We start from the raw sequence: 16,258 nt of genomic DNA, 5'->3' as shown, positions 1-16,258 counted from the left end.
CTATTCTGCGAGTGCATGCCTTTTGATTTGTGTTTAAACATTATTCATTTAACTTCTAATTTTTCGGCGTCGGCTTGTCGTGTTTGTGTTGTTGCCGTGAGTACGCATTACATTACATTACAGCTCTCGTCTCTCGTCTTGTAGCTTCTGTTGCTTTATCACTCTCTCGCTATGACCTCAACTTCAATAACTGTTCTTTCTCTCTCGCTCTCGTAACTTTCTGTTTAGTAGCTCTGTCTGGCACACTGGATTGAGAAGTTTAACTTCTCTTATGCCAGAGACTTAAGATAAGCATCTCCCCAACTCAATTTGACACCATTTGCTCTGCAAAATTTTGGACGTAGGAACTCACTAATATATTTATTAGATTTGCCTCATTGTGTTGTGCAAGATGATTTTTTTTGCGAATCGTTCAATTCTGACCCTTTTTGCATTTTGCATTTTTAATAAGACAGATCAATTTTTCGGCACGAATGTAAATGTTCGGGTTTCCCCGAAATGGTTTCCCAAGCGCCAAAAAAATTTTCGGAAGATACGAATATTTTTGTAATATCAAATTTGTTCGAAGTTTTTGTTTTTTATATAAAAAAAAATGAATAAGATTTAAATAAAATTATGTTAAATTATGTTAGATAAATATTTAATTTACCCCATCCGATGTGTTCAGGCCAGCAGTAAACAATTTCCGCGCACTGTGCCAACTCCGTGCGCCCCGGTCCCAACTCGCTCTCGCGCGCTCGGAGGGGCGCTCGGATCCACGATCCACACGGCGCTCACGGCAGCAAAAGCATCATAAGAGTTAGTTAGTTACGATTTCACCCCCGCTTCAGACCACCCCCCAACCAAATACACACACATAATTATATATATACCACGAAACACAACGGTTTTCATTTTTTATGACGGCTACTCGGAGATTCACTGGATCATCAATTGCGTTGTGGGAGAGTTGAGCTTCGATCCGCCCCACTACAAACACTATGAAAGAACGATTAAATTCGTTGTAACACAACCACCAAAAACGAACGTGAATATAGAGGATACCTAGAGACGAATACTTTTGTGACTGACTGTATATAAATCGCGAAATCTTGTGATAAAGAAATGTACACAATTCGAATTTTGTTTTGGTTCGTTGCTTTGATTGAGAGTATTTTAGGGCGTACATAGGGCGCCACTGCAAATTGATTTGTTCCTTTTGGCTATGAAAATGATCCGATCTGATCCAGATTCGGCAATCTGGTAGATATCTTCTCGTATCTTCAAAATTGTGGATGCCACAGATTTTCGTTGTGGGGGCGGATGGAGGTGGGTCGAAATTTTGAAATAAACTTAAGACGGTGAGATCTAACAGGAGTGTGGATACCAAATTTGGTTGCTCTAGCTCTTATAGTCTCTGAGATCCGTTGATACCACAGATTTTCGTCCTTTGCGGGGCGTTACACTTTTAACGGTAACGGCTCTTAAAGTCTCTGAGCACGAGGTGCTCATAGGGACGAACGGACGGTGATGGCTCAATCAACTCGGCTATTGATGCTGATCAAGAATATCTATACTTCATGGGGTCGGAAACGCTTCCTTCTGATCGTTACACTCATCTATTTTCCCCAAAAATCCTATATACCCCTATACTACTTTTGAATATCGGGTATAAAAAGATGAAACAGAGGATTCGGCTTCGTGGTGTCAGACGCTGGGGAGAAGTAGAGCCAAACAAAAATGGATTTTTCAAAAGAATCTGAAATTCGGAATGCTTTTTTCAAATGAAACGAGGGGGAACGTTGTGAGTTGCTGCGGACACCGCAACTCTACGGTTATACCCGATACTAAGTCAGTATGGCTCTCCTCCGGCAGACGCCGCTAATATTAACGACACGACAAAGAGTGCGTGCGAGAGAGACAGAAAATCAGTCTGAGCGTGACGTCGGGCGCTGCGTAGCCAGTGCAAATTGATTTGTTACTTTTGGCTATAAAAATGATCTGATCTGATCCAGATTCAGCAATCTGATAGATATGGTCATTATCTATGATTCTGCGTTTTTAGTTTTCTCAAATCTGCAATATTGTGGATGCAACAGATTTTCGTCTTTTGTGGGGGCGGATGGGGGTGGGGCGTAGATATACGTTTTATAGTGACATCTTAAAGGAGTGTGTGTACCAAATTTGGTTACTCTAGCCTTAATAGTCTCTGAGATTTGTGGTTGCCTCAGATTTTCGTCCTTTGCGGGGGCGGAAGGGGGTGTGGCGAAATTTGGACAGGAAACGGTCAAGGTCCGATATCACAGGAGTGGGGATACCAAATTTGGTTGCTCTGGCTTTTATAGGTTCTGAGATCCTTGAACTCATATTTTGCAATTGGCAAAACCGACCATGAAACCTGTGTGTTAGAGTGAGACAGAGCGAGAAAGAGTGAAATTGTTTTCGTGATTCTGGCTGTAATAATTATACGATCTGGTTCAGATTTTGCACTCTAGAAGATATAGTCATCTTCTACGATTTTGCGTTTTTAGTTTTCTCGTATCGTCGAAATTGTGGATGCCACAGATTTTCGCCCTTTGTGGGGGCGGAAGTGGGCGGGGCAAAGTTTTGAAATATTTTTGGAGCAGTGACATATCACAGAAGTCTGGATCCAAAACATCGTTGCTCTAGCTCTTATAGTCTTTGAGCATTAGGCGCTGAAGGGGACGGACAGACGGACGGACAGACAGACATGGCTCAATCGACTCGGCTATTGATGCTGATCAAGAATATATATACTTTATAGGGTCGGAAACGATTCCTTCTGGACGTTTCACACATCCACTTTTACCACAAATCTAATATACCCCAATACTCATTTTGAGTATCGGGTATAAATATAAGTTGACTCCGGTCCAGCGAGCTCTAATTGCTATTTTTACAAATTGTCAGGAAATAATGCATTTATTCAACTGGTCGCAACCAGAGATAGCATAAACTCCCCGACTCCGACGCAGAGCCGATCTTGCGTGCTCAGAGAGCACTGCAAGAGAGCCACGAGCGAGAACAAACATTTTGAACCGATTTTCTCTCAACATAAGACTAGTTAATCTCAAGCTACAAAATCCAATAATCAATATGAATCAAAACAATCACTCTTTTTATTTTTTTTATTTATTTACAGTTGCGATCAAAAGATGTATTTATTCAATAAAATGAATCGTGAAAAGCAAAACGAAAATGTTCGTTTGCCAATTTTGCAAATAAATATACATATTACAATACAATAGCCCAAAAGATGTGGAAAACATGAATAAATAAAAATATACACAAAAAAAAAAACTAAAAACACTTTACTCAGATACTTTTTTGGTTCTGCTCATCTAAGACACATAACACAAGCGAAGAGACAAAAAGTGTTCTGCTCAGTGAGAGACCGTGTCTGCGTGGTCTTTTTCTGTTTTATCAGTGACGAGAAAGCAAAGGGAAAAAGTGTTGACCGTTGTTTGCCAGCTATGATTTATTTATAAATAAATCAATTTTATTGCTTTTGACCGCATCTGTTAAGTAAATTTGTATTTGAATTTCAACTGGGCTCGCTATCGCGCGGCCAGCCGGATGCATCGAGCATCGATGTTTTTCTTCCGATGTTTACTGATGTTTTCCGATGTTTTTGCTATCTTGTTATGATCCGCCTCTTTGCCACCCTGGCCTATCGTTCCCAGCTAGCTCACGGTGAAGTCAGGGGTGTTTCCGACCCGATAAGCCAGGGGACGGATTGAACAAAACAAAAACAAAAAAACATACAAAAAAAATAAATCTAACCTATAGGACAGACTTGTCTTCGTAGCAGGGTCCCACCCTTCCATGAGCATTTTCATTCCATTTTGAATTCGCGCGCTCCCTTTTCATATTCAGGGTCCCGCTCTTCTCTCTATCGACATACCCAACTACCGTTTTCTGCTCATTCATGACTACGTTTACTTTCATATTATATCCATGTTATATTTTCTTATTTATCTATTTTTGTAACAATATTAATTATACAAAACGAGGGGGAACGTTGTGAGTTGCTGCGGACACCGCGACTCTACAGTTATACCCGATACTAAGTCAGTATGGCTCTCCTCCGGCAGACGCCGCTAATATTGCACGACACGACAAAGAGTGCGTGCGAGAGACACAGAAAATCAGTCTGAGCGTGACGTCGGGCGCTGCGTAGCCACTGCAAATTGATTTGTTCCTTTGGCTATAAAAATTATCTGATCTGATCCAGATTCAGCAATCTGAGAGATATGGTCATTATCTATGATTCTTCGTTTTTAGTTTTCTCGAATCTGCAATATTGTGGATGGAACAGATTTTCGTCCTTTGTGTGGGCGGAAGGGGGTGGGGCGAAATTTTGACACAAAACGGTCAAGGTCCGATATCACAGGAGTGTGGATACCAAATTTGGTTGCTCTAGCCCTTATGGGTTCTGAGATCCTTGAACTCATATTTTGTAATTGGCAAAACCGACCATGAAACCTGTGTGTTAGAGAGAGACAGAGCGAGAAAGAATGAAATTGTTTTCTTGATTCTGGCTATAATAATTATACGATCTGGTTCAGATTTTGCACTATAGAAGATATAGTCATCTTCTACGATTCTGCGTTGTTAGTTTTCTCGTATCGTCGAAATTGTGGACGCCACAGATTTTCGCCCTTTGTGAGGGCGGAAGTGGTCTTATATAGTCTTTGGTCTTATAGTCTTTGAGCACTAGGCGCTGAAGGGGACGGACAGACGGACACACGGACAGACGGGCGGACAGACGGACAGGGCTCAATCTACTCGGCTATTGATGCTGATCAATAATATATATACTTTATAGGGTCGGAAACGATTCTTTCTGGACGTTACACACATCCACTTTTACCACATTTTGAGTATCGGGTATAAAAATACTAACAGAAAAATTAACCCTATCTCGGCCGAATTGGCAGCCCCATTTAAAGTTGTCGCTTCCTTAATCTCGCGGATGTTTATGTTTGATCGTGGTTTGTTTTTCTCGTTTTTATTGTGGTAATTTTATTTAACTGTGGGTCGGTCGGGTGTATGTATGTGTGTAATGGGGGGGTTGTAATGTGTTGTGAATGGGAGTATACGTGCGTGGGTGATGTGTGGTGATTTTTTCCTCGTCCCCGTTTTCTTTTCTCCCCCGCAACGCAGCCACTGCTTCCTAGGATCCACAATAGATGCCGCTGTCTTTTTCTTCTCCAGCCCTGATAACTATCGGCTTTCTCCAAAACCGCCCATAACAATCTTTTTTCCATATCTTTTTTGTTGTGCGATGAATAAGTTTTGTTTTTATTACACATTTTTTTTTATCAGAATTTGCTGAAACACCCGCTACATATATGTAAATCACAATTAACGATAAGTTTGTAGTAAAGTTGGCGCCGCCCAGAAAAAAATCGGAGACAATTTCATTGACACCCACAATGGCTTGCAGGGGCAGCCCATTGTTCTTTGTGTTTCTCCGTAAAAACTTTCTATATTTGCGATTCAATTTGGTGCCTTTACTGTGTATCTTTATTGGGTCTGCGGCTGTGCTATGTGGATATTTGCACTGGTCGGTGAGACCTGTGAAGCACAACTTGGAGGAGCTCGAACCAAAAGACTACGTGAGTAGTGTAGATAAGAGTGACGTTGCAATCAGCTTTTATTGATTATTAACGCTCATCTACTTTGTTTAGGATGTACTGAAACAACTTTACTTCCCTGCAAACGACCTGGACTATATATATTTTGCACCCAGCAGTAACAATGTCGATGATATTATGGACATGGTGCGACAGGAGCTGGAGATCCCTGCAGAGCGTGAGTCTCTCTTAATTTTTGAAGGCATCCGCCGGTCCGGAATACACACAATTTTGCCCCGCAGGTTTCCGTATCTACAACATTAGCTCCGATATGCAGCTGGACATGGAACAGAACTGCCTGGGCAACTGTTTCGCAATCAACTTTAAACAAGTGCCCAACCGGGGCTCTGTTGGACGGCTCGTGTATAGTCTGAGCTCAAATCAAATGCGAATTTCGCCCAAGAAACGATTCGTGAATGATGAAGAGATAAATCATCAGAAGGGTGCGTACATTTTTTCCGAGTTTTTCTTTTTTTAAGATGGTTTAACGAACTCTCGTCTTTGTCATGCCCGCTTTCAGATGACGACGACTACATACGGGTGGGTTTTCTGACGCTGCAGCACATATTGGACCGCCAGTATATGAAGTATCAGGAACTAAACCCCAACTATGAGCTCCTGCTTAGTTCCATGCCCAACCTGGAGGTTAGCAGCATGGACAGCCATCGTCTGACCTACTTTGGCACACTATGCAGCATCCTCTTCAATGTCGTCCTGCTGAGCACTTTTGTTGTCCCTTTTGTGGAGGAAAAACAGAACGGACTCAAGGAGTTTCTAAATCTAGTCACTCCAATGAGTTTCCTGAATGGCCTCACCTTCTTTTTCATTCGCTTTATCTGCTATGCAGCGCTCCTTCTATTTGTCCTTATCGCCGCCTACTTTTACGAGGCTCTGGGCCTGATTGGCTTCGCTTACATCGCTGTTTTGTATCTGCTTTACATATTGGCCACTATGTCGTACGCGTACTTAATCTCCGTGTGCTTTCACTCTGGTAAGGACTGCCCTCCGATAAATCCCACAGAATACTCCATGCGGATGTCTTCTCCATTATCATTTTCAGTTTTCTACGCGAAAATTGGCGGCCTGGTGATGCTGATCATTCCCTACGTGTTCAGTTTTGTCCGCAGCTGGGTCACCTCTGTGGCCTTTTTCCTGTTTAGCACCAATGCCTTCCTTGAGGGCTTGGATGTGTTCCAGACCTTCTCCAACAAACGTAGGCATCTGCAGCAGCGGCAGCCTTCGCTTGAGCTTTCATTCCTCACATTCTGCTCTATTATTCTTTCACAGATCGCCACTTTGGGGCAGCGGATCTTTTCCGTGAGATCAAAGATGACTCCACCCGCATGTTCTGGATCTACTGTTCACTCATTGCTCAATCCATCCTCTACGCTCTGCTTTACAACTATATGACCTGTGTTTTCCCCGGTCCTGGGGGACTCAAGCGTCCTTTTCTGTTCTTCCTGGATGTAATTGTGGCATATCTTATAATTAAAAGGATAACTTCATTCGTCCTAATTCCAGCCCAATACGTACAAAAAGCGACAACGCAATGAGTACACAACTGCACCGCGTGGAACCCATGCCATCATCATATCGGAACTGTGCAAGAAGTTCCAGACAAGTAAACGCGAAACGCTTATTTCGGACAATCTAAATATGACGATTAACAACAAGGAGATCACTGTTCTCTTGGGCCACAACGGAGCCGGAAAGACAACGATGATGAACATGATTATGGGTTCGATCTTTGATTCACCATCTGCCCCTTATCAGGGTCCATATTGACCTTCCTCTCGGCATTGTTTAGGTCTGGTCCCGAAGGATGCGGGCAAGATTGTTGTCTGTAGCGAGCGCGATGTGGCCTCGTATCGCCACCTGATTGGGTTCTGTCCCCAGCACAGTGTTTTCATGAGCTACATGACGTGTCATCAGCATTTGGAGTTCTTTGCCCAGCTGCGCGGGTCACGCCGCTCGGATGCGTGTCTTTGGGCTGATACCAAGCTCAAAAAACTGGGCCTCAAAGAGAAACGCGACGAGTATGGGCGCAATTTGTCAGGGGGAATGAAGAGGCGCCTGTCGCTGGGCATTGCCATTGCAGGAAACACAAAGTAAGTGATACTCGTAGAATTCTAGAAAACCGAACTTAAAGTGTTCTTGTCCGCTGCTCAGAATTGTGATTCTGGACGAGCCCTCGTCTGGACTGGACATCGAGTCCCGACGCCAGTTGTGGGACATCCTGTTGAATCTGCGCAAGGAGAAGGCCATTCTGGTCACCACCCACTACATGGAGGAGGCCGAAGTGCTGGGTGACACCATCTGCATCTTGGCCAACGGAAAGCTGCAGAGCACTGGCTCCCCTCTGGAACTGAAGCGTAGATTGGGCATCGGGTACCGCCTAAAGCTGGAAGTCACCGATTTCACATTCCGCGAACGTGAAATAATGAAAATTATACTCGATTACGTTCCGACTGCCCGCGTGCTGGTAAGATTCCACTTCGATGCGCCCTTTATCCAGCGTGTGCAATGATTTTCCTTGAACTTCCCTTAGAATGTGGTGAAGCCGACTGTCTACATTTGCCTGCCGTATGCGTACAAGATGTGTTTCTCGGAAATGCTGCTCAAACTGGAGTCGAGGACAAGTGAGCTGGAAATAAGTACCATTTCTATGACGGATACTTCACTAGAAGATGTTTTTCTAAGGTTGGTTAGAGTTTTAGTTATCCCTGGATAGCCCTTATCTTTTATTTGCTTTTCAGATGTGCGGGAGAGCAGGATCAGGTGGACACTCCAGACGGCTCTCGGAACGATGCGCCCCTGCTGACCGCGCTCTACAAGCGACTACCCAGCCAGCACACTCCGCCCAGCACGTGGCAGCTGTGGCTGGCGGTGTTCTACAAGAAGTGGACGTTCCTTGCCAACGAGTGGTTATATGCTGTCATAATGGTATGAAATGCCCTATCATCAGCGCAGTCGCTCCAGTTGTCTACGCACACAACCGAACTGGAAAATGTTATTGTAACCGATGAACTGGGTTTCTCCTTATCTTTACCAGCTGTCCCTTCCCGTTGTGTGCGTCTCTGGAGCCATTCTCGCTATGCACGCCATGTCTGTTGTGAAGAATGAGGCGGCCCTACCGCTCAAGCTCAGTCAGATGGGCTCTGGAGTAGTTTATATATACAATCCGACGGGCCATCATGCTCAGGTTGAGCAACAGCTGCGGCAGCAGATCGAACTTAGTGGACTCACGGCCAAAACGTTGCAGCTACGCGGAAACAGTGTGAAAAATGGTGAGAGCTCGCGACAATTAACAATATTTGATTTTTGCTTGATTTAAAGTAAGTGAGTATCGGACACCCGGCTGTGTCCACAATCGTAACACCCCGGAAACACCGATGGCTGCGCCGTGTACTGCCTTTTTTACCCATTCGTCGACATTCTGTTCCAAGGTGTAAGTTGACTTCGGATAGAAGGTTGTTAGTGGGTGGGTGTGCGAAATGCACCCAAGGCGGCTCTTGTTGCTGCATTAATCGTAGCTTTAAGCTGGTGGTTAAGCTGGTTTTTAGGTGAGTAACCATATATGAGGAGGCAGAAGTTTACTTTGGATATGATTAGAGATTTGGTGATTTTTACAAGTGAGAGGTGTTTGATAATGCCCAGTGGCTTGGCAAGGTCTATTTTGAGATTATTGATATGAGATGAGGAAGTCTTGGGGTATGCCGTTGGGAAGTGGGAAGGTACTCGAGAGGTTCGGCCACTTTTCACGAGGATTTTTCTCTTTGACATTTAAAATTTTTTTTTATTTGTTGGACAATAGAGTTGATACCTATTTTGTCTAATGCTTTGGTGAAGCCAAGGGAGATTAAGGTTAGATTCGTTCTTACGGCAATGGCTCTGGTGGCTAGGTGGTCTACGTAGAGTGGGCTATCTAGCACCGATTTGCCTCGTTTAAAACATAGTTGGCTGTTGTGGAATAGTTTGTTATTCAAAACAAACCACCATAATAATAATTATAAGCAATAATTAAGTGATATGGGTCTGTAGGATTTTAAGTCTGTTTGTGGTTTTAGAATCGGGAGAACTAGGCTGAGTTTGAGCGATTGTGGGATGTATGAGTTGAGTGTTCTGTTAAAGTCGTTCTAAGGGTGGGGGTGTGGGTTTTTATACCCGATACTCAAAATGAGTATTGGGGTATATTAGATTTGTGGTAAAAGTGTATGTGTGTAACGTCCAGAAGGAATCGTTTCCGACCCCATAAAGTATATATATTCTTGATCAGCATCAATAGCCGAGTCGATTGAGCCATGTCTGTCTGTCCGTCTGTCCGTCCGTCCGTCTGTCCGTCTGTCCGTCCCCTTCAGCGCCTAATGCTCAAAGACTATAAGAGCTAGAGCAACGATGTTTTGGATCCAGACTTCTGTGATATGTCACTGCTACAAAAATATTTCAAAACTTTGCCCCGCCCACTTCCGCCCCCACAAAGGGCGAAAATCTGTGGCATCCACAATTTTAAAGATACGAGAAAACCAAAAACGCAGAATCGTAGAGAATGACGATATCTTTTAGACTGCGGAATCTGAATTGGATCGTATTATTATTATAGCCAGCATCAAGAAAACAATTTCATTTTTTCTCGCCCTGTCTCTCTCTAACACACACGTAGCATAGGCGGCTTTGCTTAGAGTAAAAAATTAGCGCCTAGATCTCAGAGACTATAAAAGCTAGAGCAACCAAATTTGGTATCCACACTCCTAATATATCGGACCGAGACGAGTTTGTTTCAAAATTTCGCCACACCCCCTTCCGCCCCCGCAAAGGATGCAGATCTGGGGATATTCATAAATCTCAGAGACTAGAGTAACCAAATTTGGTATCCGCACTCCTGTTAGATCTCACTATAAAACGTATATCTCAAAATTTTCGTTTTAAGGGTGGGGGTGTGGGTTTTCTAACATTAAGTAGGAGATGTGGAGTACAGTGCTGATGAGAATTCTATAAGGGAAATTTCCTTTTCGATTTCTAGTGCTGATGGCGTTGGGGTATAGTTTAGGCGAAGGAGTTGGCTATTTCGGTTTGGTTGATTGTGTCTGATTGGGTGTGGGGGTTATAGATATTGTTTATATTTTTAGCTGGGTAGAGTCTGCACAGCCGTCTGATATTAGACCATGTTGTGGATGCCTTTGAGTTAGGGTGTATTTGGGTGGTGAACTCAAGGATCGATTTCCGTTTAGCTTCCCTGATTGCTCTTTTAAATTCTATGTTGGTGGCGTTGTTTATGTCCCGTTTGAGTTTTTTCCATTTAGTGACTTTTTCTCTTTTAAGGACTGTTAGCCTTTTTTCCACCAGGGAACGGAACGGGAGAGGGAGAAAGTAGTGTTTTGAGGGATGCAAAAATTATAATTTTTTTAATTATTGCGTTTTCCCTGTTAACGTTGTCGCTTGTTTGGGTAGTGGAGTTGAATTTATGGATGAGTTATTGATGAGATCCCAGTCAGAACTTTTTAGTTTGAAGGACGGTTTTTTTTACGGTCGTCTATTACTTCCCAGAGGAGCTCTGGGGCAATAGTTTCTGATGCTAGGGAGAGATCAATGTTGGTGAATGTTTTATGTGTTGAGAAGTGCGTGGGGGATTTATCGTTTAAGAAAATATAATTGGAATGGTCCAGCAAAGAGTCTAAGGTTTTCCCTCTTAGGTTAGCCTTAGGTGAGCCCCAGTAGGGGTGCCAGCTGTTAAAGTCTTCTAGTACAAGCGTGGAGTCGTTTGTGGTTGGGGTTAGGACGTTTTGTAGGTTGAGGGCATTGAAGGGTTTGTTTAGGGAGATGTAGGATATGATGTTGACTTTGGATTTGATGTTGACCCCTACTGCGTCAAAGTCGGAGTTGAGAGGGATTTGGGTGTGGGATATGGAGTTGTCTATGAGGATGAGGCTGTGCCTCCAAATGCATTAATGTGGCTATGTGGTATTCCCAGTGGTGATATCACAGTATCTGGGAAATTTTGGTTTTTTTGGTTTTCGTAATTTCCTCGAAACCCATTTCTTCTTGGGTGGGTTGCTGGGCTAGTTTGGTTAGGTGTGGGTTTGAGTCTGAGATGTCTGCGAAGTTAGTAGTTAGCCTTTTTTGTTGTGTGATGATGAAGGATGGTTGGGGATGGTTCGTGGTTTTGGTTGTTGGTGATATGCAGCTATCTCGGCGAATTGTGGATTGGTGTGTGTTGCGTTAAAAATATATATTATATTTTTTTTTCAGTTATGAAGTCCACTTTCTCTGATGATTTCATTATGGCTCTCTTTTTCCTTTAGAAATTCAGGTCATTTGGGGTCTAGTGGGCTGTAGTTATTTTGGATGTTAGTGTTGTTGTTGCAGTTGCTGCAGAATTTCGGGTTAGAGCATTAATCGTCGTCCGCGGGGTGCACTTCAGAGCAGCTTTTCCAGATTTTGGTGGTTTTGCAGTATTTAGTTGGCAATTATTGCATTTGAGGGGGCGTGGTTGGGGGCGAACGTTTACTCGTTCGTATCGTATCATAATATGCTGGGGCAGTGTTGGCGTGTCGAATGTGAGGATGATAACTCCGGTTTCTTGAAGCTAGCCGTCTTTGAGTTTGAGAATTTTGGTGGCGTTGATGACCTTTTGTGTTTTGAGTTCGTTTTTGATGACTGTTCGGGCCAGCCGCTGAAGAATAACCGTAACTTTAAGCATTATTATTGTATGAGCAGAGAGAGCCGCCTATGTTGTAAAACGTTGACTTTCTGCAGAGCTGCTGCGCTCTCCCGCTAAAGGGGCTCTCTGCCGCCGCCACTTCGGCAATCACTTTGATCTAACGCCGTCGTCTATTTTTAGTTCTATGCTAACCCCTCTGCGCATTGGTTGCATATCGATCTCGCATAAATTTTATCTGGCCATAGCAAGCAATCGGCTTCCGCTAAGCCACCAAGATTAAATACGAATTATAAGGTTTAACCCAAATTCTCTTTTCATTTTGAAACACATACATAGGTGCCAAAAAAGCATGTCATCTCAAACAATGACTATATCGATGTTGTGGAAATCGATGGAGTAGATGACACTTTCTGAGGAGTTAAGGGTTTTGTGTTCTGATGCTTTTACAGAAAGATCGTTGAGTTTTACGATTTTTAGGAGCTTTGTTGCCTTTCGATTGAAAGTCGCGCTGGTTTCATGATTTTCAATGAGTTTATTATTACATGTACTTTTTTTTGCAGAGCTCCTCGAATTGCAACGCGACAACTTGGCGGATTTCCTGGAACAGGTGGTGGGCGCTATCGACATGTACGGCGGGGGCCGGGGCACTGGAGGAACTCCGCAGATAGAAATCTTTTACGCGGGCAATCGCTACCACAGCTCAGTGGAGCTGATCAACTTTCTGGACTCCAGCATGCTGAAGATGGTCAGCCCAGAGTCGGACATTGAAACCACGTATGTGCCGATTCGACGCTTCATCAGCGACATCAGTCCCACGCGATTGGAGTACTATGTGGTGATCGTGTCCGTGGGAATGTTCTTCTGCATGTTCTACTTCATTTCGCTACCCTTCCGAGAGCACGACAACGGCTTCCGCCAGCTCCAGACCATGTCACGCTACACCTTCTGGCTGTCCACCTTTGTGTTCGACGTCCTGCTGCTGGTCCTCCTCTGTGTGGCGCTTTTTGTGCTTCAGAACTGGCTGATGCCTTCGGAGCTCTACTCCACCTCAGAACTGAGAATCATTGTTATGAGCATATTCTTCTACGGCTGCAGCTACCTGCCCATTCTGTACTCGCTGGCCAATAACTTCAAGTCCATATCGACGATATCCACCTACCTGCTGCTGATGCTGATTGTGTCCGGTAATATTAGACCTCCTTAGCTCCCTCCCATCCTCCTGATCTGAATACTATTTATGTGCCCTTCTAGCAATTGCTCCTCTGATCACCTCCAACAATGCGCAGTCCATAAAACTGCACGAGACGAAGATAGCCTTCCTCTGCTTCCTGCCCGACTTCAATCTGAACCACCAGCTGCGCATCATCAATGAGAATTTCATTGCTAACCGACGCTCTGTACCCACCGCCCATTTGCTTTCGACGGATACGTTCTTTGTCTATGCCATGGCCGTCTGCGTGCTGGTCTTTTCATTCTTCACCATCGTTTTGGAGCACAAGTACCTCCGCCAACGGGTCCACGATGCCATCTGGATGAACAGGTGCCTGGTCACCTTGAAGAAGAACAGCTCGACGGGCACCAGTTCTAGCACCCAGCTCACGGTCGTTGACGACTGTGCCAACGAAGAGCGTCGAGTGGAGGCGCTCATGGTCGATCCGACGCAGGAGTGTCCCTTGATCGTCAGCAAAGTGCGCAAGCGGTACCACAAGAAAGTGGTGGTGGATGGAATCAGTTTTGCCGCCTCTAGAGGCGAATGCTTTGGCCTCTTAGGCATCAATGGAGCCGGAAAGACGAGCACATTCGAAATGATTGCCGCCAATCTGCCTCTGGACGGAGGGAGCATACGAATCGATGGCATCGATATTCGAAAGGACGAAGTAGGCTATCGCCATCGTTTCGGCTACTGCCCCCAGTACGATGCCCTGAATAAGTTTATGACCGCCGAACAATGTCTCCACTATATGGCCCTCCTGCGGGGACTGAGCACCACCAGCGAAGGACCGAGTAGCGTGACGGAAAACGTGAAATACTGGCTCGAAAAAATGCACCTGACCAAGTATCAACAGGTCCAGGTGCGACATTATTCGGGGGGGACGAAGCGCAAACTGATGGCTGCCATGGCGATGATCGGGGCCCCGACACTGGTTCTCCTAGACGAGCCCACGACTGGCGTGGATCCCATTTCCAGACGCTTTCTGTGGGAGTGCATCAAGGACTTTCAGGGCCAGGAGCGCACTGTGGTGCTTACTTCACACAGGTAGGGAACGGCTGAGAATTTGGATTAAATCAATTTTCAATTACATATAATTTTGATTTCCAGCATGGACGAGTGTGAGGAGCTGTGTAATCGCCTGGCCATCATGGCCAATGGGAAATTCAAGTGCCTGAATACCATCTGCGCCTTGAAGAGACTGAGCGGCTTCACCATAAAACTTAAGATGAAACTAGACACGGAAACGGAGCAGAACGTGGACACTATCACAAATACCCTGAAGGCGCAGTTTGAGGGTCTGGAGTTGCGCGAGAATCATGCCGGAACCCTAACCTACTTTGTTAGCACCCAGGAGAACTTGGTCTATTGGTCGAGGGTGTTTAGGATAACCGAGGACCATCTGACCGACAGATTGGGCCACATCGTGGCGGACTACTCGCTGAATGAGTGCACTTTGGAAGATATTTTTCTCAAATTCGACAAAAAATCGAAGACCCCACCCTCATCGCAAACATCGTCGCGCAACTCCCCAGTCCAACACAACCCTGACGCGTCCGACTTTGTTTGATTCGGGCCTAAAGGCAGGCACAGGCACTGAGCACAAGACTGCTGTTGGGGAGGGCTTCGTTTACTTTTCCCTGACATCATTGTTCAATTGTTTAGCCAGAACACAGAACAGAACCACTTACAATACCCGATACATGTTCATGACTTTTCAGTTTAAACACCTGTAAAATCTTTAAAAATGCCTCAATCCTTGTGATTTTTTTTTCATAGAATGAAAAAAGACTATAATTTATTCAAAGAGATCTTTTTCCTTAAGAGATTTTAAATTGCTAAAAAAAAATTGCATGTATCCACTTTTGCACGTTTTAAATTTGTTTACTTTAATCATTTTTTAAAAATATTTGTTCCAAAGGGCCTTAGCTTTTATCATATTCCGAAAATTGTTTGCCAAAACCAGTTCGAAATATGATAAAAGCTTATGACCTTTGTAACAAATATTTTTTAAAAATGATTAAAGTAAACAAATTTGTAACGTGCAAAAGTGGATACATGCAATTTTTTTTTTAGCAATTTAAAATCTCTTAAGGAAAAAGATCTCTTTGAATAAATTATTGTCTTTTTCATTCTCACTAGATTTAAGAATCTATGAAAAAAAATCACAAAGATTTATGCATTTTTAAAGATTTTACTGGCGTTCAAACTGAAAAGTGATGAACATGTATCCACATGTGCTCGGCACTGTACGGTACTTAGTGGCGTCCACACAGGATTAAAGTGGGATAAAACCCACCTTCTTTCTGCCCTGTCTCTGCGGAAGGAAAGTAGTCTGAAACTTGTTTCAGTTAAGAGACAAACAGTCATCCGATTGCGACGCATGCACATCTGTATATATCTCATACACAAAATCCCACCCGGTTGTTGGTGATGGTATGTTCCGAATGTTCATATCGACCAAGCTATGGAAGTATTCCCTTCTGTTCCACGAATAAAGTAAAGTAAACCCTTGTGTGTACTCTGTGAGTAAGAGGTCCAAAGAATCTCAGGCTAATCCCTTAGACAGTAACTTGAGCTCAGGGGCTGTCGTGCCTGTCGGAACTTCTACTTAAATTATGTACATAATTTGAAGACCCACTTGCATACACACATATATCAAAGATATTGACTTTAATCGGTAAAAATAAAGCACATGTATTTACACTCGGAATTCCGCGGGAGTTATCTTTAGGATTCCGCCAGCTATGT

At 43.9% G+C, this 16,258-nt stretch overlaps 1 protein-coding gene across 1 annotated transcript; it reads left to right on the top strand.

The window, feature by feature from the left end:
• Nucleotides 1-5,347: 5,347 nt before the first annotated feature.
• On the top strand, nt 5,348-15,374 carry LOC6598034 (ATP-binding cassette sub-family A member 3). Its single transcript, XM_026987251.1, has 15 exons — nt 5,348-5,621; nt 5,694-5,817; nt 5,882-6,082; nt 6,160-6,630; nt 6,700-6,852; nt 6,927-7,105; nt 7,161-7,377; nt 7,447-7,747; nt 7,809-8,121; nt 8,188-8,339; nt 8,396-8,582; nt 8,692-8,926; nt 12,858-13,481; nt 13,549-14,554; nt 14,618-15,374. Exons 1-15 carry the CDS (start codon nt 5,439-5,441, stop codon nt 15,075-15,077), a joined length of 4,806 nt encoding a protein of 1,601 aa, XP_026843052.1. The 5' UTR covers nt 5,348-5,438; the 3' UTR covers nt 15,078-15,374.
• Nucleotides 15,375-16,258: the final 884 nt, after the last annotated feature.

The sequence above is a fragment of the Drosophila persimilis genome, unplaced genomic scaffold (assembly GCF_003286085.1).
Source record: "Drosophila persimilis strain 14011-0111.01,24,50 unplaced genomic scaffold, DperRS2 tig00000124-arrow-pilon, whole genome shotgun sequence".
Classification (NCBI taxonomy): domain Eukaryota; kingdom Metazoa; phylum Arthropoda; class Insecta; order Diptera; family Drosophilidae; genus Drosophila; species Drosophila persimilis.
This window is presented reverse-complemented; position numbering and strand designations above follow the sequence as displayed.

Bases quoted from the DNA above. Each gene is read 5' to 3' on its own strand.
- LOC6598034 (XM_026987251.1), top strand. From the start codon at position 5,439: ATGGCTTGCAGGGGCAGCCCATTGTTCTTTGTGTTTCTCCGTAAAAAC. The intron at 6,083-6,159 runs GTGCGTACATTT...GCCCGCTTTCAG, and splicing joins AGAGATAAATCATCAGAAGG to ATGACGACGACTACATACGG. The intron at 8,583-8,691 runs GTATGAAATGCC...TATCTTTACCAG, and splicing joins GGTTATATGCTGTCATAATG to CTGTCCCTTCCCGTTGTGTG.